We start from the raw sequence: 23,247 nt of genomic DNA, 5'->3' as shown, positions 1-23,247 counted from the left end.
AAAAATCAGATTGTTGACATTTGTTTTATAGAGTAAAAAATGAATTGAGGTTATAAATGCTTTAGTCTATCTAACTTCAAAGTCATAACAACACCGTTGTTGTTTTGCAGAACCATGCTAACATTTAACATTGATTTTAAAATTAAAAACAAATCTATTTTGTTAAACAAAAATTTTAAGAAAAGTAAACAATTTAAAATGAAAAACACATTTTAAAATGTTTTGAACTACTTTAAATAGATAATAAATTTTACTTTACTTGTCGGCCTAGATAGCTCAGTTGGGAGAGCGTTAGACTGAAGATCTAAAGGTCCCCGGTTCAATCCCGGGTCTGGGCAAAACACCCACCTTCCCCGGTGGCCGACACTTTTTGAAATCTTTTTTTAAACTTTTTATTCAATTGAAGGAGCCGGTACATGATTCTTACACTTTTAAATGTGTAAAACTTCTTGCAAAACTAGGTTGGCAGTCGGAGTCGAACGAAATTTACCTCACTTAAATTAATTGGGTGAATGGAAGCTAGGATAAATTTTTTCGGCGGCGTTCAAACTTTGCCAACTAGAACGTTTTAAGACCTCTTTATGAACAGAGACGCTAGCGACTACAAACTACGAAGTAACGTCTTAACGTTCGATTGGACCATTGGACGTTTAGTTTGAGTTTATTGATTTGTTAGGTTGGGATCGTCGGGATGAGTGGCAAGGGAGCCCGTAAATACAAATTTAAAAATAAGATGCATTGATACACTTGTTAACAATAATATAATATCTCTGTTAATTATTCCCAATCTTTTTTAATTATTATTACAAATAATTTACAAATGAAGTCGCGTGCTACGGACCATTACAACAAAATTGCACAACAAACCTGCGCGACAACACATTTTGCAAATCCATCAATCAGACCCTCGTGTCATTATTGTTAATGTCATTATTGTTAATTTTTATTGCAATTTTAGTTAACATTATTATTTTTTTTTGTAAACACAACGTCTATCGCATTTACATTCATCTTTTATTGGCGTTTGAACCGTTCATCTACGCGTTCGTTGTTGATGTCGCAAGGTTGGTTTGCGGCTCATTAACGATGGGTTGGTCAGAATCAGTGCCATTGATTAACATGTGTGCCGGTCATCATTCAATTATTAAGAAACTTAATAAGATTTCCGTTTATAATACTCGACAGTCTTTGATCCGCTATATTGCATATACCTGGAATAGCTATATTGTAACGGCCTTTGATCATTTAAACTTAAATTTCCTTTTACCTTAACCTAGCACCTGCTTCTACGTGTTACCATGACTGCAATAAACAGCCAGTCGTCAAAATATTATTCTGTCAAAATATTTCTCTTTCTCTCTCTCTCGCCCACTTAGCTACCTAACCACAAACGTGAAAACGTGTTTTGTATGTTATCGTGTGTATGTAACATATTATATTTATATATCTTTATTTATTATATTCACATGTCAGACATCTATTAATAAAATACGACACAATTTCATTTTCGAAACATTTTAGTAGTTAGTTGAATTTTTGTCCTGTCTGTTGTTAATGATGAAGGCGGACCGGTGAGACGAGATGACAGTCATTAAAATTATTTCATTCAATAATTTTAAAGTTCGAAATAACGACACTGATGTTGTTCCTTTAATTTTTAAAACGATATTTTTAATAGTACTAGCTAAAAAATATAGATTGCCTGTTGCGTTGAGAACTGAATTTCTAAAAAATCAAATAACATCTGAAAATAATGGCCGTCGTTGGTTTTCTCACAAATTCTTCCGGATTTGAATGCAGTTTAACAACACTTTCACAGAGCTCAGTCACTAAAATGAACTCAGAAAATTTCAAATTGAGCAACACGAGACCTGCTAATAACGGATTTTCCGTTTGTAACAACAGGTTATTGTTTTTTATTTAATTCGTTCATAACAAAGGTTGTAGTTTGTTTTTTCCTATTGCACCTGTTGCATCACTCAAGAGATCCCAGCCACATAACCTACTCACCTCAGCGAGTTTAATGGTTGACTAACTTGAGCGACCTAATAAATTAGTGAATTGTGGGGAGTTTGCAAGAAACAGTGATGTGCCATCCACGAAGACAAGCGTAACAAGCATCCTTTATCTTTTGCGTATCTCTGATTCGAGCCCAGTGACAGCAAGACCGGACAAAGCGTCTTCATTACAAGCATTACACCATCATCAGTAATTATCATTTTCATTTGTTTGAGTTGTAGTGAGTGTTTCTTATTCAAATGATGAGCTATCCTGAAATAAATGTTAAGTTTCGCATTTTTTATTTCAGCAGTTTGAAAAGATCAGTTACTTTGGTGAACTTCTCGGACGAGTTTACGACTTGTCACACAGGTTGTTTTATTCAATTTTCATTTATTTTCATTCAAAAAATTGTTTATATTTTAACAACTAACCTAAACAACCTAATAAATTAGTGAATTGTGGGGAGTTTGCAAGAAACAGTGATGTGCCATCCATGAGGACAAAGCCGTTGAGATCAATTCTTAAGAAGAGCAACTCATTCGTGAATTTGAACAAAGCTGAAGAAAGTAAGCTGTTATCCTAATATTTTCATTATAATAGTTATTAGCATTGTCGTCATTTAAACAAAAAGCAGCCAAAATTGAGAGAAACGGGCTGCTGGTGAACGCTTTCACGAAGAATTTTTTGGTCCCATCCACTGCTGCCTCTGTGAAAAAATCGCCAACAAATAATAAAAAGCCGGGACACCAAAGATCATACATAGACCCGGTTTATTTGTCTTCTAGCAAGGTTGTTTCCGTTCTTATTGTTTTTATTATTAGTTAAACCGTTGTTGTTATTTTTATTGTTGTTAATATAACAGGCTCCAGTGGTGTCTAATGAAATGGACAAAGTTGTCAGCCAATCAGATCGCTTGAAGTACAAGGTTGCTGTGACGACGGGACCACAAAAAGATGCTAAAACATCTGCCAGGGTTGGCTGTCTTGATCAATCAATCAATCAATCAATCAATCAATCAATCAATCAATCAATCAATCAATCAATCAATCAATCAATCAATCAATCAATCAATCAATCAATCAATCAACCAATCAATCAATCAACCAACCAACCAACCAATCAATCAATCAATCAATCAACCAACCAACCAATCAATCAATCAATTATCAATTAATCAAACAAACGGTTAATAAGTCAGTTATTAAGCAGTCATTTGCTTGGCCACGCAAAACTGATTTCAATTATTTAAACGTTAATTATAATTAATCAATCAATCCAATCAATAAAACATGTTACAATACTCTCACGACATTCCGAAATACGTAGGTGTTCATTACGTTGAAGGGTCAACTGGGCGACCTTCCCAGACGCCATCTGACGAAGAAAGAATGCACGAACATCGAGAAGCCATTCTCATTCAATCCGTCGACAACAAATGCCTTCATTTTCGAGGCCAGAGACATCGGAGACGTCGTATCTGTCGTCGTTGAGGTTGTATAGCGGATAAATCAACAATTGGCGGCATGGTGGCCTAGTGGTTAAGGTCGCCTGGTCCTTTTACGCAGTGGCCTGGTTCGAATGTGAGGAAAGCATCTCCACCTATCACCTGCGTCGTTTAGCACGTATTCATATACGCTGTTTGTGTGTGTCGTTAAATGCTCTAAACTTTGGAAGAATGTAATAGACTTAACAAATGTTTCCGCTCACACACACGCACACGCACACACACACACACATAAACAAACAAATAAACACACACAGACAGACAAACATGCACATAAACATACACGCATATGTACATATATACCATTATAATTTAATTTTAAGTTAGATCCATAACAATATTACTACCAAGTGCTTATGTAAGTACTTTTTATCTACTTTGTATGTGTCAATTCTGTTATTTATAATGATGATATAAGTTGTAAAACGAACAACGACACTGAAGAGTTGTAGTGGCTGCATTGTGTATTTTTCTTTTCTTCGCTACCCAGCATGACGGCGTGAACGAAGAAGATTCTTGGTTCCTGAAGAAAGTTAAAGTTTCCAAATCTCCAACAGCAAATAGAGCAACTACTGCCATTAAAAACAGCCACAACAGCAGCAAGCACAACCGCGATAGCAATATTTTTATATTTCCTTGCAACAATTGGCTGTCGTTGTTCAAAGGAGATAAACTTAAGAAGAGGCATCTCTACTCGAAACACACTCTTAACACAAGTAACTGACTTTTTCAGCATTCTCATAATCTCAAATGTTTCATTACTAATAATCGTTCAAGTTTTATTATTTTCAAGAAATTCTTGGAGATGTTAGAATTTGTTCTTTATATGATCACCCTTCTGTCACTCTTCACTGTTACTTTAATCAACCTCATGAAAGGTCAAAAGGTTAAAAGTCATTCTCTTTCACTGCCCTTCAAAGGCATCAATGACAAGCACACACAGTGTAGTAAATGAATATGCATGCAAACCACACGTCACACAACTCACGCAAATGATAGGCAGTCAGGCATCTTCTTGCGTTCGAACCGGGTCACTGGAACGCAGAACCAGGCGCCTCTACGCCATCACACCGTTCAAAATGTTGCGAAAGATTTAAAAAATATTGTAGGTAGAGTGCCGAAGTTAATAAACTTTTTAAATCTGAATTATTTTAATTTAATTATTGCCATTAGCGTAAGAGTAAGCAGACGTTTGGTTGAAAATATTTTTTCGTACCGGCATTCCAAAGTTTCAACACTGGTCCTTTGTCAATGTTTTTATTATAAATAAAAATAGTAATAATAAAAAAATGCAATTAATATTACATTTTTTTACTGCCAATAGTATTACTAAATTTACTCAGCTTATGAGGTCGTCATAGTAACTGGTGACGTAAGAGGGATGTGTGGAAGTGAAACTGGGATATTTTTAACCATCTACGGAAAATCCAGGAAATCCGGTAGGTTATTTTTAGAAAAATCGAACAACGAGGTGATGTTTGGGGAAAACCAGAGTGACGTATTTCGTGTTAACACCCAAAGCGTTGGCCCAGTTACTAAAATCAGGTGCATTCAATTTTTAAAAATTTTTTCATATTTTTGTCTTTTAAAGTTGTAGCTGTACATTCATGTCCTTAATTTCATCTAAGGAATAATTTTTATCAGACTAAATTTTTTGTTTGTTTCTATTCATTCATTCACTCATGCATGCATGCATTCATTCACTCATTCATTCATTTCTTCCCTGTTGTTGTACACACAACACATGCATCATTGCACCGATATGAACCAGGTTGGAGAGGGAGCAGTTAGGAACCTTATGTTACAAGTGGTACCTGAGAAGAGTTAGTACTTTACCTACAAACCCACATATACTCAAACATACGCATACATACACACATATACACACAGAAACACACAAATACACACACACGTACATACAAACTTGAAGGTTGTTCTGACTGACTTGAACAACACATCTTGGATGTTCTTCTTCCATTGCGACAGATGGCTTGAGGACAAATACGGAGACGGACTGATCAGTGTCATTCTACCGACCAGCACCAATCCGGTCGACATCAAGACGTGTTCGTATTATTAAAAACTTACATATATAAGAAATGATTTGTAAGATAGTTTTGTTGAGTGCATGGAGCAAACTTTAAATTTTATGCTATAAATAAATCTATTGATGATGAACGATTATTTTTGCTGAACTTATACAAAATAACGCGGATATGACTAATTTCATGAGGTTATTCGAAACAACAGTTTAGCAGGCAACAGTGACGGATCTAGACAACTTTGACGTGGGCCCAAAATTCGGAAAATGTATAATTTTTTTTTCAAATTTTGACGGCGGGCCAAGATTTGTGTTAACGGGACCAAAATTAAGCTGGCGATCTTTTTTGATTTTGACATAAAGTGGTGTGCTTTTTCTGTGCTGAGTTTTTTTGACTTCTAATGCAAGTATTACCAAGGCCCCTGTAGATCCGCCACTGCCAGGCGAACTAACAACACACGATTGCAATACAATCAAAGAAGCACATGCAGACGTACAGCAATTAATTCTTGTAACTAAAACTTACATATAAACTGCTACCAAATAAACGAGCTTCAAACATGCAATGATATAAATGATATAGTTACAACTTCGTCGCATAGACATTTACGTAGCACTGACCCCCACTTCACACTCCATCGCATCAGCAACAACACATCGATCAACAATACAAATAACATCAACAGTGGTGACGTACAACGTAACCATCTTTACCGGAAACAAGCAATATTCAGGAACCTCGGCAAACATTTTCATAACTTTGATGGGGACTTTGGGAACATCTGGTGAGAGAAAAATTTCAAACGGGCCGCTAAACAAGGAAAGGTCTGTATGTGTATATTAATGGCGAACTCTAAGCCCCACCAATATGTTACTAAACAGTTCTTTTCAAACAAAATTGAAGTACTGTATTTAATTTATTTAGTAGTACATATTAGTTTTGGTTTATCAGTAGTAATAGAAGTACTGGCTTGCTTAAATTTAATTTTTAATTAATTTAGCTAGAAATATTTTTAATATTTATATATTTGTTGGTTAATGTGTTTAATATTTGATGATTTGTTTAGATTAAGATGGTATATTTTTTTAATTATAAAATTTAAAAGCGAAACACAATCAAAAGTGGAAAGTTTATATTTGGGATCGTTGACAAAGATTCAAATAAGACATGATAACACCGGGAAAAGTCCTGATTGGTTTTTAGAAAAGGTACCTCAGTTTCGTCATTTCCATCATCGTTATCATTGTAATCATGTATATTATACTTACTGTTGTAATTCTCATCACCATCTCCCTTATCACTGCCATCCTCATCATCTTGTTCATCATCGACCTCGTCTTCATCATCCTTTATCATCTTAATCTTCTTCTTAACTATCATCGTTATTATCATGTTTTTCTTTATCACCCTCATCTTCATCGCCATTGTCATATGCATCATCATCATCTTCACTGTCATCGTCATAATCTTTATCGTTTCAGTCATTATCATTCTTGCTCATCCTAACCATCTTTATCATTTTCCTCATCATCATCTTCATCATCGTCAAAGGTGGTTGTGGATGACAACAAGAGTGAGAGAACCTACACATTCCACTGCCGCCAGTGGCTAGCCACAAACAGGGCCGATGGAAAGCTGTCGAGAATTTTGCACCTAGGAAACAAAATAATCCCTGACTTCAGTGACGATGACGAAGATGATGGGAGTAGGAAAAAGAAAAAAGGTAGTTGGTTCACTCATGACATTCTTGTTGTATTATGTCCTGTAACATTCATCATGTAGTGAGTTACGGATCTTGGGATTTTTAGTGGATATTATAAAAAATGACTTTCAAAAATTAGCCAACTTCTAAAGTAGTAGTTAGTTGACATTACAGCCAACAGTTAGTTAAATGTGTATGTATAATTGTATATATATATATATATATATATATATATATATATGTGTGTGTGTGTGTGTGTGTGTGTGTGTGTGTGTGTGTGTGTGTGTGTCCTGTTATGATTTATCTATTCAAAATGAATAACAACATTTACTCTCGACATTGTTTACAATTATTTTAATTAATTTACATATTATATATTATATTTATATATTATTTAATATAAATGATACACAGAGAGACAGGACGATGACGAAGATTGCGAATTCGAAGTTGTGATACAAACGGGGGACAAAATGAACGCCGGCACGTCGGCCAGCGTTTATGCGATCTTCTACGCAAGAAGTATCAACAGCAACCAAAATAATAATAATAAGACGAATAAAAGTAATAATAAATACAACAACTACAGCAATAATAATATGAATAATGATGGCAAACATAACTTGCACCAAAGTAAAAATAAAATACTAGAAATGCCTCCTTATAAGATTGAATTCAAAGGCGGCAAGTTTAGCAGAGGTCATTTGGATGTTTTCAATATAAGGATGAGACGAAGAATGTTTCCCTTAGATAGGATTGTGATTGGGCATGATGGATCAGGTGTTGGCAGTGGATGGTTTCTTCAAAATGTTAGTGAAGTTTCGGATATTTTTCATTTGTTTAACTTTGGCTTTGTTGTTTTGTTAGAGAGTAGCAAGCTTTATCAAAGATTTCAATTTGATTGGTTTATTTTAAATATTGGTTAAATAAAATTTAAAAACCAAAATAATATTAATACTATTTTTAGGTAAAAGTTAGAAGTTTGAGTCACAACAAGAGTCAAATTTTTAACTGCAACAAATGGCTTGCCAAAGACGAAGATGATGGCTTGATTGAGAGGACACTTTATTCCGAAGATGCTAAAAAGTCGTCCGGAAATCCATCAAATTACAAAGTCGTAATTAGGACCAGCGATGTGTTGAACGCAGGAACGGATGCCAACGTCTTCATACAACTCTGCGGATCCAAGAGAGAAACGGCGAGTTTGGAGTTGAAAAAATCAACAAAAAATTTGAATAAATTTGAAAGAGGAAGCGTGGATGAGTTTGAGCTGCAGGCTGATCGTGTTGGATCCGTTAGTAATAACTGTAACTTTAATCTCTGAAAATAACTTTACAGCTGAAAAAAGTTTTATGTTCGTTTGCGTTTTGAAATTAAATCAGTTTAAGAAATGTGTTCAAATTTTGTAATTTTTTTCGAATTCCCAATTTTAGATTTTACTGCTTCCCAATTTTGAATTTATGTATTTTTTTTTTAATGAACTGTTTCGTCGTCAAGATAAAAAAATTGAAAATCTGGCACGATGGTTCTGGCGTTGGAAGTGACTGGAACGTACAAGACGTCCAAATAATTGCTGTTGATGATGATGAGGAGGAGGAAGATGATGAAGATGATGACGATAATTACCATAACCAAAACGCAAAAAGACATCATTCTAAAAGTCCGAAAAGAAAAAATGTTTATAATTTTCAACTGAACAGATGGATAAAAAAATCAGACGGAGTGGTGGAAATTAAGGAAGGCTCTAAAAAGAACGAACAACCAAGTGAGAAATTGAATGAATAAAATGTAAATCTCCTTTCTTAATTGGCACATTAAGTTAATAAAATTTCTGTGCCAATGACTCCAATAAATATTCTCATTATTATCGGTGTTTTCATAAGTGATGCAAAATTTCTCAAACTTTTATAAGAGTATGTTGTCGCAACAAATTGTATCAGAAACATTATCTAGATCTAGTATAATAATATCTTTTGCTTCTATTCGACTGACACGTTCTTCTTTCAGATGGCAAAGCCAATCAAACTGAATTTTTTGAATTTATGCAGAGGCTAGATACCGAGTGCAAGTAAGAACGAGTGATGTGTCGAATGCGGGCACTGATGCTAACGTCTTCGTACAACTCTGTGGATCGCAGAAACAAACTGAAAAATTGGAACTTAAAAAGTCAGCCAAAAGTATGAACAAGTTTGAGAGAGGGTGTACAGATGAGTTTGATCTACAAGCTGATCATGTTGGACCTGTTAGTAACTACTTGTTGCATTTTTAATTAAAAAATAAGTTGATACTAATTATATATTTATTAAAACGTCATTTATAAGTTAAAATTTTATGCTGCTAAGTTGTACGTACATTCAAATCCCACATTTTTCATATACATTGCGCAAACACTGCCTATTGTACACATATCACACAGTACGTGACAGTCGATATTTCGCGCTGAATCAACCTTGTCAAAACGCGACATCAATATTTACCCTTGAACGCATGTTTTGAACTGACCCACGGACCAATCATTAAAATAATGTTTTCTACTCAATTCAATCTAGATGCTTTCTTTCAATGGATCGATACATTGTTATTTGTTAGATAAAGGGATTGAAGATTTGGCACGATGGTTCTGGCATTGGAAGTGACTGGCACGTCCAAGATGTCCAAATATTTGTTGACGATGATGAGGATGCTGAGAATACAGATGATGATGATGACGACGACGACGACGATGATGATGACGACCATAACAAAAAAATGCCAAAGTATCATTCAAGAAGTGCTAAAAAGAAAAAAGTTTTTAATTTTCAGTTAAACAGATGGATAAAAAAATCAGATGGAATAGTAGAAGTTATGGAAGGCTGGAATAAAACCGACAAACCAAGTATCAAATGAAATGAATTCTAAAAAACAGTTTAAATAATTTTATTTTACATGATTTTTAATGAACTAACAATGCAATCCATGTTATTTGTCTGTTAACTAAATTTGATTCCATTTGATAATAAAATGCTAAACTTAGTTAAAAAGTAGGTTTATTTTCAACAGAGGCGAAATACCGAGTGCAAGTAAGAACGAGTGATGTGTCGAATGCGGGCACTGATGCTAACGTCTTCGTACAACTCTGTGGATCTCAGAAACAAACTGAAAAGTTAGAACTTAAAAAGTCAGCCAAGAACATGAACAAGTTTGAGAGAGGATGTGTGGATGAGTTTGAACTACATACTGATCATGTTGGACCTGTTAGTAACTACTTGTCAAGTTACTTTTGAGACATTTACAATAACATGGCTTCAAAATGGTAAACCTCCAACTAAAACAGTTCTCTTATAGTTTCAAACAACATTTTCAATGGCGTACATATTATATGATGTGTAAACATTTTTTTCGGTCAGATAAAGAGATTGAAAGTTTGGCACGACGGTTCTGGCGTTGGAAGTGATTGGCATGTACAAGATGTCCAAATAGTTGTTGATGAAAATGATGACGACGATGACAACTATTATGATAGAAGAAAGCAAAAAAATTCAAAACATCACAAAAAACTTTACAAGTTCGTACTGGACAGATGGATAAAAAAATCTGACGGAGTTGTTGAAGTTAATGAAGGAGCTTCCCAAAATGATAAAAACAATAAAAATGGAAAAAACGATATACCAAGTAATAAGAACAATTTCCAGCATTTAAAATTAATTTTGCCATTCTGTTGTTAATCGGCGATAAAAATATTAATTAATTCAAATATTTTCTTGTCAAGAGGCGAGATACAGAGTGCAAGTGAGAACGAGTGACGTTTCTAACGCAGGCACGGATGCCAATGTTTTCATACAACTCTGCGGACCTCAGAAAATGTCGGAAAGTTTGGAATTGAAAAAATCAGCAAAAAACATCAACAAATTTGAAAGAGGAAGTGTGGATGAGTTTGAACTGCAGGCTGATCCTGTTGGACCTGTTAGTAATAATTGTGACTTTAATATATGAAAATAAGTTTTTAAATGGAACTGTTTATGTTACAAATTTTCAATTACAGCTTACCTATCTCAGTTTTGTTTCTACAAATTTTATATCGTATGTAAAAATTATGTTGCTTAGATAAAAAGACTAAAAATTTGGCACGATGGATCTGGTGTTGGCAGTGACTGGCACGTACAAGATGTTCAGATATTGGCTGGTGAGGATGAGGAAGAACAAGATGAAGACGACGATGACTATTACGACAGAAGAGTAAGAAACCATTTGAACAACCCGAAGAAGAAACTTTACAAATTTCTGCTGGACAGATGGATCAAGAAATCAGATGGAGTTGTTGAAGTCAGTGAGGGCACTTCGCAAACTGATAACAACAGTAAAAATAACGCAAAGAATAGCAAGAAAAAAAAAATACAAAGTATTTTTAAAGTTTATTAATGCTTTAAAATTTATTATATTATTATCATTTTTCAAGCAAAAAAATTGACCTAAAACTTTTTTATTTAGCAGCCAAATATAGAATTCAAGTGAAGACAAGTGATGTGTCGAATGCGGGCACGGACGCAAACGTATTCGTACAACTCTGCGGACCTCAGAAACAAACCGACAGTTTAGAATTGAATAAGTCAACGAAGAATGTGAATAAATTCGAAAGAGGAAATGTGGATGAGTTTAAATTAGAAGCTGAATACGTAGGACCTGTGAGTTCAGTTTAATGTTTTAACATCTCGTTCTTAAATGTGATGACAAAAATAATGAAAAATATGATTAAGAAGGCAACGATAAACAAAAATAACAATTTAATTTTCATCATCAGATTGAGAAACTCAAAATATGGCAGGATGGTAAGGGCTTCGGAAGTGATTGGTCAGTTGATTATATCAAGGTTTTCATGCTGCTGGACAACCACGATGATGATGACGACGACGATGATGATAGCGATGATGATGATGATTACCAGCGGCAGAAAGGAAAGAAAAGGAATGGAAATAAAAATAATGGCCAAAATGTTGAGGAGGAATTCACGTTTAAAATTAATCGATGGATCAATGAGAATGACGGAGTGGTGGTTGTTGCCTCGGAGGAAAGTATGAAGAAAAAGTCCGTGAAATCTAATAACAGAACAAATAATTATAAGCAGTACGCAGATGATGACGACGATGATGATTATTACGGTTCTTATAGGCGTTATAAATAATGTAAAAATGTTGACAATCGGCAACTTTCTTTAAATTAACTAACTCAAATTAAACTGATTTGTATATGAAAAGAGCTTCCCAACATACTTTATTAAACGTTTTTATTAATTACGCAATTAGTTAATTAATTAATTAATAATTAACTAAAATTGAATAAAGGTAGTTACATAATAATTTATACATAATAACATAAATAAATAAATATAATACATTAGTGATTTCCTATAAAAACTGAAATTTCATACCAACCTATATTTCATTAGTTCATGTTGAGCGATTTGAAAAGTTAACTTCAAATTTGAGATTGGATGATTTCATGCATTACCCTACTTAGTAAGAGTTTGTGACATTTCAGGTAATTATTTAATATTCATAATTGCTGAATTTTTTCTTAAAAGTATTCCTATATGTTGATGGTTTCACTGTGCTTTGTGACTTATTAAACCTCTTTATTAATTTCTGCCTGCGAACAATGACATTTTTTTTCTGATTTTTCAAATATCTTCTGAACCCACGAAGCAATGCCGAAAAGTAAAGCCTGTCGGGCAGTCCGGACTTGGGGGTTAGTTTCTAGGGATGTGCAGTCGTTTACGTAATTATTTTTAATCTTTAAGCTAACATTAGAAAGTCTTTCAACTACAAAATCATTCTTGCTGACAAAAATCATCATGGTTCTTACTTTAACTTTATAATAGACGACCGCGGCGCACATATACTGAACGATTAATGTGTAGGCCACAATAACGGCTGCGTGTGGTATGTGGCCGCAGAGTCCAAACAAGCTGTTCATGTTGTTATACCTGTAGCCTCGTGTGAATCCAACCACAGCAGACACCATGGTGTATTCTATCGTGTACAGGAATACCATATACCTGAACGATTTTAATACAGCCAAATGTCTAAAGTCATGATTGCGATTGTACTGCGTAAAAGATACACGCGTTTATTCTTTCAACCATACGTTTATATATAGGACAATATCGAGTACCTACTTCCCGTAAAACATATAGAGGAAAATGACGGCGCCTAGAAAGATGGGAAAGAACATGAGGAGGATGACGAATATGACGGAAACGCTCTCATCGATGAACTGGAAATACAAATAAATCTGATCGTTGAAGCGTAAGAAAGAGAAACCTTTGATCAAGTATAATACCACCGAAGTATTCATCAGGTTGTGTAATATCTGAAAATTTCAGACATTTCATTTCAAAGAAAGCGAACAAATGAAGACGTTGTTAAACTATTTTAATTACTAACCAATCTAGAAAAGGCGATCTCAACCACATCAACGTAACCATTTTCCATGAAATCCTCCGTGTTACTGGACGTGTCGATCATGATGAACACGGCGGATGGTATGACGAAAAGACCAAAGACCGTTCCAATGAGATCGAGGAAGTGCCAGAACGAAGAGAAAAACTCAGCCACCCCAAGATAAACAATGTTGTGAACAGTTACCCCGCAGAGTACAACAATGAAGAGCATGTAGATTATAAGGAAGAGGTTTGTCCATTCTCTACCACTGGAATTCAAGTAGACTGAGCTCACCTGGCCGTTTAGTTAACAGTGATTATTATTATTATTATTATTATTCGGGCATCAGTTTGAAGCTGTTAAAATGTATTAAGTGAAAACATTAAAAAACTGTAACAGGAAATTTTATAATGAGAAGAAAATGTCATGTGCATCATCTAATCTTCATATAACTTTATCAACTATGTTTTCATGATGACCAATTGGATTTATCATTTTTTCCAATCTATCAGCAAGAGGTCTGACCTCCCCGTCAACCAGGATTCCACCTCCGGGCATAAGGAAGGATCTGATGTCAACGAGGACAGTCAGGTCACTGTACATGGAGTACAAAATGATCTCAAGCTCGTTGAAGTAGAAAGTTGTGTTGAAGTAATCTCCGTCGAAAACTTCGTCTATTTTCTCTAAAGCGTATTCTTCGTAGATTCCTAGATCGATTCCATCGTTTCTAGTTGCCAGGACTCCGGCTAAGAAGTAAGCCCAGGCATCTGCGTAGTTGGATGATAACTTTTTTTTAACACGTAACATCAAATGCAATCGCCGAGTTGTGAATATTATGATGAAAAGTTGAGAGGACGCAAAAGAAAATAACACGATCCAATCCACTTAAATGATAATAACAACAAAAACTTGGGAAATGATTAATTAATCATGTCTACAAAACAGACAAATAATCATAAATGAATAATAATTGTAATAACGACATTGAAATTTTAAAATGAGCAATTTAAATTATAATTTTATTTTAAATAATTAACAAAAAATAACTTATTTAAAAAAATAACAAAAAAGAGCAACTCCTAGTTTACTTCCTTCAGTGGTAGTTCTCCTGAACCTCGGTGAGCAAGCCAAAAAGAGGCCAGGGGTTGATGTGTAGCGAAACAACTCATCTTCTTCCAGCAACGATTCGTTTGATCCCGAATAAAATTCTTTCATCACGTATGTTTTCATCCACTCTTTCAGATCTTCCTTCCTTTGAATCTGTTTTAAAGCATTAACATCATTAGTACCTAATCGTTATTTAAGCCATCGTTATTGTTGTGGTGGATAATGAAAATGAGCAAACTTTTCTGAAAGCTGGCTGGTAAAATAATTTTTTGTAGTACGTTTCATCTTGAAGAAAATATTCATATTTGTGTAGTATCGCCGTTATGCAGACGTTCACCGAAACGATTATCATGAAGATGATGAAGTTTAACATGATGATGACGGACTCCGATCTAATGTTCTCAGCTTCTATAAGGAGCATGTTGAGGGATCTGTTTGGTACCTTGTACTCCGGGGCGTTCTGCATCTCGTTTAATGTCACACGGTCTTGCTCGGCGTTTGTCTTCTCTAAACCTGTTGATGATCAAACTAATGCAATCACATTGTTAACGTTCATTGTTGTCGTTGTTAGCATTATTTTAAAACGGACATTTTTCAAAAATAAAATTTATATTTGATTAATTAACCTCTTAAACACATGTATTTTGTTAAATTTGCGTTTCTGAACCCATGCTCCCTGACTTTTCTGATGACAATTGAAAAGATGAAGGAGGCTATAATTATTTTCAACGGGTCGTCAATGACCATTCCTATGAAGAAAGACATGAAGCAGCCAGCGAACCAGTGAATCATAACATATTTTTCTATCTTTGTTTGTTTTGGGGGAGAAAATTTACGAAAAATCAGATTTTTGAAACAAATATTAAATAAAAATAAATATACGCTGTGGAAAAAAAACTTCATAAAAAATTTGAAATGACGAACTCCATTCGTCTTTTCGAGTACAGTGATGGAAAACGCAATCATGCAGCTGATGGTGATTCCCCAAGCCACCACGATGAAGTACCTTGGCAGGAAGCCATTGTCGAATTTTTCCGATCGATACTCGCTCAACGAGTACTCGTTGCGACCGATTGCTAATAACATAAAATCAGAATGTTTTTTATCTTAATTTTCTTTTTCCCAGTTCTCCATTAATTTTAAAATGCCGTCATTTTATTACCGACGCTATCATCATATAGATAAAAGTTAACTGTCCCGCACATGCAAACCTGTATTTTCACTGAAGAAAGTTCTCCAGTTCATGCCGTCGTTGTAGACGTCCATCTTGCCAGATAGCATGTGTATAGGCTGGAACCTAATTGTTGGAGCTTTGTTCTTGAATATTGACGCTAGGCTGCTCTTAATGACATCTAAGGGAGAATATATTTAAACGAAACAACACTTACATGAAACACGGTGCACATCTAACTGACTATCAATATATCTCACTGGAAGACTTATGGTTAGCAGCGTCCATATATTTCACGGCATTCACTGCATTCTTGGATAGATTCATTCGTCGCGACAAATCTGAAATTCTTTTAAGATTGATAAGTTCTCTGGTATCCCTGATGATACCATCTTCGAATTCGTACTCTTTTATAAAATAGTCGCTGTCGTAGTGCTCCAACACCTTCCTGGTTCCTCGACCGCCCCCTGTAGTCACTGCCTGCATGTTCAGCAAATTCTGCGCTGATTGTTTTTTCTTCTTCCGCATGGCCTTGAACACTTTCGATCGCATGAACTTTTTAATGTTCTCCACGACCGTCTGTAGTTTGAATGAAAAAAATCGTAAATGATTGCATGGATATTAAAATTTTTATATTCGTTAATCATTTTGAATTAAATTGTTATTGCTGTTAAAATAACAAAGTGCGCAGAGAAGATTTCGAAAAAAATGAAATAATTGCACACAATTCCCAAGAGATCTTTTTGAAGAATTTCTCTTCTTTTCATCCAATCCAAAATGATCCCAATCTTCATCTTTGGACGAATGACAAATTGGAACATGCTCTCGATCCCTGTCGTCACAGGAAACATCACCAGAGTGCAGTAAAAGGCTGGTAATGTTTGTTATCATTTATTTAGTGTGGATTTTTGTGAGTGTGAGTGTCACATGCAAATAGATATTCACGAAACAAATAAGAAGCACTCGTGAACGAGAAGAAAGAGCTGAGGCCAGTGAGAACTGACCACTCTTGATTCTTTCCATGCTGAACATGAGACGTCCGATGGACTTGGGACCGTCGTCATCGTCGTCGCCATCCTCGCCGTCAGAGATGGATTTCAGGAAGAGAAGGTTGCACATGAGGTAGCCGAGGAGGAGGTTCATGCAGACACCGACCCTTTCAAATCTCGTGAAACGGGAAGTGGCAGGACTGCAGAACATCGAGAAGATGGTGTGGTTGTCTATGAATGACCTGTGAACGAGTTACTTGGCGTTTTTCAAATTGTTGGCGTGTGCATTTACAGCATTGCATACACACAAATGAATACAACCGTTAAAATAAAACAGTTTAAAAAAGCTATCATTTTTACAAAAAAAAATCTACGAAACAAAAACAATTTCAGCAAAACATCTTTGACAAAACTGGCCTTGACGCGTTGTACGTGAAAAGATATTTGATGTTAAGTGTTGTGATCTTGGATGCTACGTGGAAAGTTTTCAAGATGGTCTCCCCTTTGAAGCCTTTATGACCGACCCACGAGTTGCACAGGAAGTAATAAATTTTTTTCGACTGAAGATCTGCCACTGACACTTTGGTCACGAACCTATGTTTCAGTGCGTTTGCATTAAACAAAATTCAAAAATTAATTTTTGGCACGTGTCGTTTTGTCATTGTTGTAAACGTATTTTGAGTTATTTATATACTAGCCATGCAGGACTGCTGCCAGAGTTGTAATGCCAGAACCTGAGTGCCACCAAGTTACCTAAGGTCTTCTGTGTCCTCATTAGAAATATGTTCGTTTGCAACCTCTGCAGCACCTGAACACGATGATGGTGATGACGATGATGACGACAATGAAAATAATGACCACGATGAAGATGACGACGACGATGAGGATGATGACGACGACGATGAAGATGATGACGACGATGAAGATGTTCTTCTTCGTTCTCGTGCCTTATCCTTTCAAAACACTGGCGACCATCGACCTCCACAAAACCCGATCTTTAACACTTTGTAGTAGTTGAAATGTGGTGATATTCAACAAGTGATACAAGGACTTCACGAATGTTATTCGTTGTTGACCGCGATTTCTTTTCCCTGCAATCTTTCCAGTAGTTGTTAGATTTTCCATTCCTTCCTTCCGCATGATGTGACCAAAAAACTTTAACTGCCCCCGTCGGATTATCTGTAGTAATTTCCTCTTTTCGTAACCGGACTGTTTTAATACATCCTCATTCGAAGTATAAGAAGTTCAACTAATTTTCACAATTCTTCTCAAAAACCACATCTCAACATTAATCTTTTTTTCCATTTTTTTTAAATTGTCCAGGACTCAGAGCCATGAGTTAGCACAGGAAAAATGTAACAACTTAACAGTTTTAATTTTGTTGATATCCTGATTTTACTGTTGGTGAAGATGTTTTTCATTTTAAAATATGCATTTTTTGCCATAGCTATCCTTCTTTTGATATCTATATCACATTTACAACCTGAGGTAATCAGACTTCCGAGATAATTGAAGATGTTGACTTGTTTCACCTGTTTACCATTAATGATTATGGGGCAGATCGGGGCGGTGTTGCTTTTACAGATAACCATGCACTCTGTTTTGTTGATGTTAATTTGTAAGCCTTTCGTTTCACTTTCACAAATCACTTTGGAAACAATTGTTTGCAGTTTTTCTATTGAATCTGTTATAAGAGCTGTACCATCAGCATATCTTACAATGTTTACTTGATTAGAAAAAAGTAATAAGTGAACGAAGTGCTGTTGATAATAAAAATTGTTGCATTCTTATGCGATGATAACTTATATGACAATCATATTATATAATAACAACTTTAATTATATACATAATGTTGATGGTGATAAAATGATGATGATGATGGTATACATTATAACAAGATGATACTTAAATATATTAGCCTCGTATTTGTGGCACGTCAGTCGATGAGAAGCACTGATTCCTTTTGTGCCGGTCAAGTTGAAGAAAATGCGAGATGTTGTTCCTGCCCCCAATCTGATTCAACAAAAACATGGTCAAAGGTCAAGGTTTGAAGGTCATAAAACTTGTATCGTCCACGCAATGACGGTTCATGTTAACATTATTTAATAAAAAACATGCGCTAGTTCTAATCCAGGTACCTGCTACCAGTTTTAATGATGAGAAGGTATATGTAGTGGTTCTCAAAAGCGTTGTCAGCAAGATCTATCGGCATTTTCTGGCGAATGTAATTAAATTACATAATTTTACGTGCATTAACTTAAAAAATTAGTAATTTTGTAATTAGTATTTTCAAATATTTGCAAAATTTTACTCGAATTCTCAAGTCTTCATCTTTCAACCTGGCCCAAACTGCCAGCATGAAGAATAATACCCAGATGAACAGTACTAAAATGTTTACGTGGCAGTTTTTTGTTGTTATCTCCATCAAATTTTTATCAGCAATACTGAGTGCTTTAAGCAGTTTCTGGAATATACTGTAGCCATTTTGATTTGGTTTCCAAAGAACACTGGCGTTCGTACTATTGGCTTGGACTAGAATTTTATTCAGAGTAGCAATTACAAAACACAGACGTAAAATGTTCTGTGTCGTTAAAATATTTACTTTGCTCGCGAATAGTTTCATAATTTGTCAAATATACACTAAATATTTATTTGAGTGATTCGTTTGTATTTGTTCAAAAGATTTTTATCACAATTGGTTGGAATGTTTGGAAATGCATTAAAATATTTCAAATATTTCAGGACTAGTAGTTATAAACAATAGTTAGTTCATAAAATGCAAAATATATATTAATTAGTTAATTAATAAATAAATAAGCAAATAAGTAAACATCAAAATTGGCGACGCCGTAAACATTATCAAAGATTGATCATGAAAGTATTTATTTGGTTTCGCTGTTTTGTAAATTTGTGAATTAAAGTTTAAAAGCTAATTTTTCTATAAAAACAACTTACTGAAGTTATTTTGTTACTAGTCTTAATCAATTAATTGGATGGAGTAGCAGCAACTGACTAACAACTCACAAGCAAGTCAAAATGTTGTGGCATTAATTATTCACGATGAAGTTACTAATCAATGAAATACTTGACGACCTGCCACATTTTTATGACAATTAATCGTTCATTCCTCAATTGTTAATAAAATGCTGTAACATCCACACCACGCCACGCCACACCATATACACATTTTGTATGCACGCACCGTAAGAGAATGCATGGCGTAAGATGTCTACAAGAATCAAACAGATTGTTGCAGCCAACCGTGCCATCGCGATATAACAAAAACAACATAAAACATGGAACCTAGCTCTGCTACCGTCTGAGTTAACTCACCAACTCGATTAATCATTTTTATACGATTTTCCACGAACAAGCAAAAACGGCTGTAAGGGATGATTTAAGATTACCACGGCACAAACTTCATAGAAGAGTGTTTTGGTTGGGATTAGTTTTTTTATACATAAATAATCATTAAATATTGATATCATTAGTTTGCAAAATTATCAAAAATCGAAACTGTTCGACATGTTGGAAAGATTGAAGCTTGTTGTAATCGGAGACTGCAACTGTGGAAAAGTTAGAAATAGTTAAAACTGTTGAAAATTAATTGTTAATTTAATGTAACTAATGATGTAATTTTCATTAAATTATGAATATAAAAACTAATTGCAGACGTGTTTCATTAGGATGTGCAGCGAGAAACGATTTATAAAAACGTACACACCAACCGTGGGAGTCGACTACGGCGTTATAAAGTAGTTAGCAACTTTCGATTTTAATATTTAGCTGCAATGCAAGCGTCAATTTTTATATTTGGGCGAATAATTATTTCCTAGTTATTTGAAAGGCGAAGAGAAGATAGAAGTTGATGTCTTCGATTTATCAGGAGGTCCATTATTTCACGAGGTCCAAAATTACTTTAAAACATTTCTTTATTTTTATGTTTTGTATATAAATTCAATTCAAAGGTGAGAAACGAATTTTATAAGGAATGCCATGGAGTTTTGTTATTTTATGATGTATCAAACAAAGCAAGTTTTGTTAATCTGGACGACTGGTTAAACGAAATGTTAATGACGTATGATGATATCAATCAGTTCAAGAACCTCCACATTACAATAATTGGAAACAAGGTCGGCAAATTTAAATTTAATTCAAACACGCTTAAACAAATTTAATTACTAGTTAATTAATTAATTAATATAGATCGATAAATCACGAGATATAAATTTCGAAGAATGCTTGAGATGGGCTGAAGAAAGAGGCGTTGATTTGCTGGAGAATTCGCTGACTGATGGAAGGAAAACAAAAGAACTGTTCGAGGTAGAAAATAAATAATTTGTTTACATTTTTTAAAATATTTACACTTTACATTAATATATTCATCATTTATTTTAAATTTCACTGCTGTTGTGAGCACTGTAGTTTGGGAGTAATTCGTAAAATAACAATAACACTGCCTCTTTTACCACTAAATACTCTGTTTAGCTTGTTGGCTTGCATTAGGAACCATTTGTTGTATGTAAGTTGTTTTTTGTATGATAGCCATGCGTGGAACTCTTTTTGTTACGGAAGTGAGATGAGATGGAAATTTTTTGTTTTGAGATGTGGACTGGACACAAACTGGGGAATAAATGGGAAAGACAAAGATACAGACTCTGATAGTTATTGATAGGATAGTATTAATATAATACATGATTAAGTCCATGGCAATATTACCACCAGAAATGTTTAAAGTGTTATTTTTTTACCGATGTGGAGAAACTTGGCAGTTTATGGTAAAGTGATAAATGATAAATAGTGATGAAGATTAATACCACGTATTGAGTTGGTGAGAAAAAGACTTGCATTAACTTGGTAAGCTGCAATAAGCTAAGGCATTGATGGACGATGACGACGACGATGATATTAAAAAACATCTAGAAATTACATCCACAAAGCTAAACAATAATTCTAACTCATCGGGATATATTGAAATTGCGTTACATTTGCACTAACGTAGATTTAGCACTTACAAGATTACTACATTTTATTTTAGAAGATTATATCGTCAATTCTGCAGTACCATAAGCTCGGCTCCAAAAACAGACACTTAAATTTTTACTCAAAGGACCAAATGGATACCATCAACAAAATTCTACTGTCCAAAAGCGATGAAGAGATGTTACTACTAAAAGCTAATTATACATTGTAAGTCTTGCGACATCTTGAAATTACATTGCCAATTTCAAGTCATTACTTAATGTTTTTTGCCATTTTAAATACTAATTAATCAATTAATTAATTAATTTATCAGTTACAATCCTATTATAAAATACAGAAAAGATATAAATCGAAATTTTCGAAAGTTGTCAATGTTGATCCATCCGGACAAATGTTCCGCGTATAAAGGCGAAGAAGCTTTTAAAAAATTAGTTGCCGCCAGAAATAATTTGTCAAAATATTTAAATTAATTATTTTTTCTTTTGTTGCGTTTTCAATAAAAATCTTACAAAACTTTGTGGTCCTAGGCAGATAAATTATATAAAAATGATTAATTAATTGATTGGTGACATAATTTGTTAAAAATTATCAATAGTTGTTGAAATAATTTTGAGCTTGATTATAAGTGTGAGCTAGAACTCCGCTAGATCATTTAAAAAATCAGAAATTTGTTATTGACAGGTGGTTGTAATTTGAGGTTAACCTAATTTTAATAAACTATATGGTTCCAAAATCTACACTTTTTCAACTTAAAAATGTTCATCGTCGAGTTCCAGAGAAAAGGGTCAGTAAAAGCAAATGCAGATTTAGCAAAAGAGTATTGAACACAAGTTAGAAGTGAGAACAAGAAGACGATCGTAAACCGGCGCGTTTATGTTCAATTAATATATCCGATAAATACTTAGGAAATAATTTAGATTACGAGACTTATACATAAATGTGCAAATTTTAAAAATTATTCTATATTTTATAGATAGCCAGTGCAAGAGAACAAGATATGGAGATATAAGAAAAGAGAAAGGTGCACGAGCAACCAGGCGAGCAGCAGAGTTAAAAGCTTTAAAGTTAAAGGATAGAGTGTAGAATCAGGAAGACCATAGTAGAGTGAATTACATTAATCAATCCTAGATAAAACTAAGGAAGTAAGAAGAAGAAAATAAAAGGATGACAATCAACATGATTTAAAAACGATGATGTAGTCATAACAATGTTTTACGAAATGTTTCTTTAAAAGATGTTTCTCAAAAAATTATGCGCATATAAGATGAAGCACTATAATTGATTTTGTTTACAACACAAACTTGTTGTTTAGTCCTACCCTGGCCATATCCA

General features: G+C 34.4%; 5 protein-coding genes across 5 annotated transcripts; 3 read left to right on the top strand and 2 right to left on the bottom strand.

Annotated features, from left to right (window-relative positions):
• Nucleotides 1-1,753: 1,753 nt before the first annotated feature.
• On the top strand, nt 1,754-4,602 carry HELRODRAFT_165231 (hypothetical protein; the record flags this gene model as incomplete). The annotated part of the gene is made up of 8 exons (XM_009031080.1): nt 1,754-1,905; nt 2,309-2,370; nt 2,454-2,567; nt 2,636-2,790; nt 2,864-2,974; nt 3,328-3,492; nt 3,996-4,221; nt 4,505-4,602. The coding sequence occupies 8 exons, from the start codon at nt 1,754-1,756 to the stop codon at nt 4,600-4,602; spliced, it is 1,083 nt and encodes a 360-aa protein (XP_009029328.1).
• A 284-nt stretch (nt 4,603-4,886) lies between these two features.
• On the top strand, nt 4,887-12,407 carry HELRODRAFT_165230 (hypothetical protein; the record flags this gene model as incomplete). The annotated part of the gene is made up of 16 exons (XM_009031079.1): nt 4,887-5,050; nt 5,277-5,328; nt 5,436-5,571; nt 6,233-6,371; nt 6,653-6,755; nt 7,099-7,270; nt 7,664-8,058; nt 8,217-8,543; nt 8,747-9,014; nt 9,298-9,491; nt 10,291-10,482; nt 10,636-10,900; nt 10,998-11,191; nt 11,333-11,627; nt 11,720-11,910; nt 12,027-12,407. 16 exons carry the CDS (start codon nt 4,887-4,889, stop codon nt 12,405-12,407), a joined length of 3,468 nt encoding a protein of 1,155 aa, XP_009029327.1.
• Nucleotides 12,408-12,847: 440 nt separating this feature from the next.
• HELRODRAFT_165229 (hypothetical protein) lies at nt 12,848-18,072 on the bottom strand (the record flags this gene model as incomplete). The annotated part of the gene is made up of 15 exons (XM_009031078.1): nt 12,848-13,280; nt 13,401-13,516; nt 13,669-13,959; nt 14,119-14,432; nt 14,754-14,925; nt 15,011-15,285; nt 15,399-15,579; nt 15,697-15,848; nt 15,984-16,124; nt 16,204-16,522; nt 16,669-16,814; nt 16,948-17,174; nt 17,365-17,526; nt 17,667-17,740; nt 17,923-18,072. The coding sequence occupies 15 exons, from the start codon at nt 18,070-18,072 to the stop codon at nt 12,848-12,850; spliced, it is 3,153 nt and encodes a 1,050-aa protein (XP_009029326.1).
• Nucleotides 18,073-19,057: 985 nt separating this feature from the next.
• Nucleotides 19,058-20,201, bottom strand: HELRODRAFT_165228 (hypothetical protein; the record flags this gene model as incomplete). The annotated part of the gene is made up of 3 exons (XM_009031077.1): nt 19,058-19,147; nt 19,244-19,464; nt 20,135-20,201. The coding sequence occupies 3 exons, from the start codon at nt 20,199-20,201 to the stop codon at nt 19,058-19,060; spliced, it is 378 nt and encodes a 125-aa protein (XP_009029325.1).
• A 256-nt stretch (nt 20,202-20,457) lies between these two features.
• HELRODRAFT_165227 (hypothetical protein) lies at nt 20,458-22,385 on the top strand (the record flags this gene model as incomplete). Its single annotated transcript, XM_009031076.1, has 7 exons — nt 20,458-20,508; nt 20,605-20,690; nt 20,769-20,838; nt 20,901-21,065; nt 21,139-21,255; nt 21,971-22,122; nt 22,229-22,385. The coding sequence occupies 7 exons, from the start codon at nt 20,458-20,460 to the stop codon at nt 22,383-22,385; spliced, it is 798 nt and encodes a 265-aa protein (XP_009029324.1).
• Between the last annotated feature and the right edge of the window lie 862 nt (nt 22,386-23,247).

The sequence above is a fragment of the Helobdella robusta genome, assembly GCF_000326865.2.
Source record: "Helobdella robusta unplaced genomic scaffold HELROscaffold_7, whole genome shotgun sequence".
Taxonomy (NCBI): domain Eukaryota; kingdom Metazoa; phylum Annelida; class Clitellata; order Rhynchobdellida; family Glossiphoniidae; genus Helobdella; species Helobdella robusta.
Note: the sequence above shows the minus strand (reverse complement) of the source record. Positions and strands in the feature narration are given on the sequence as shown.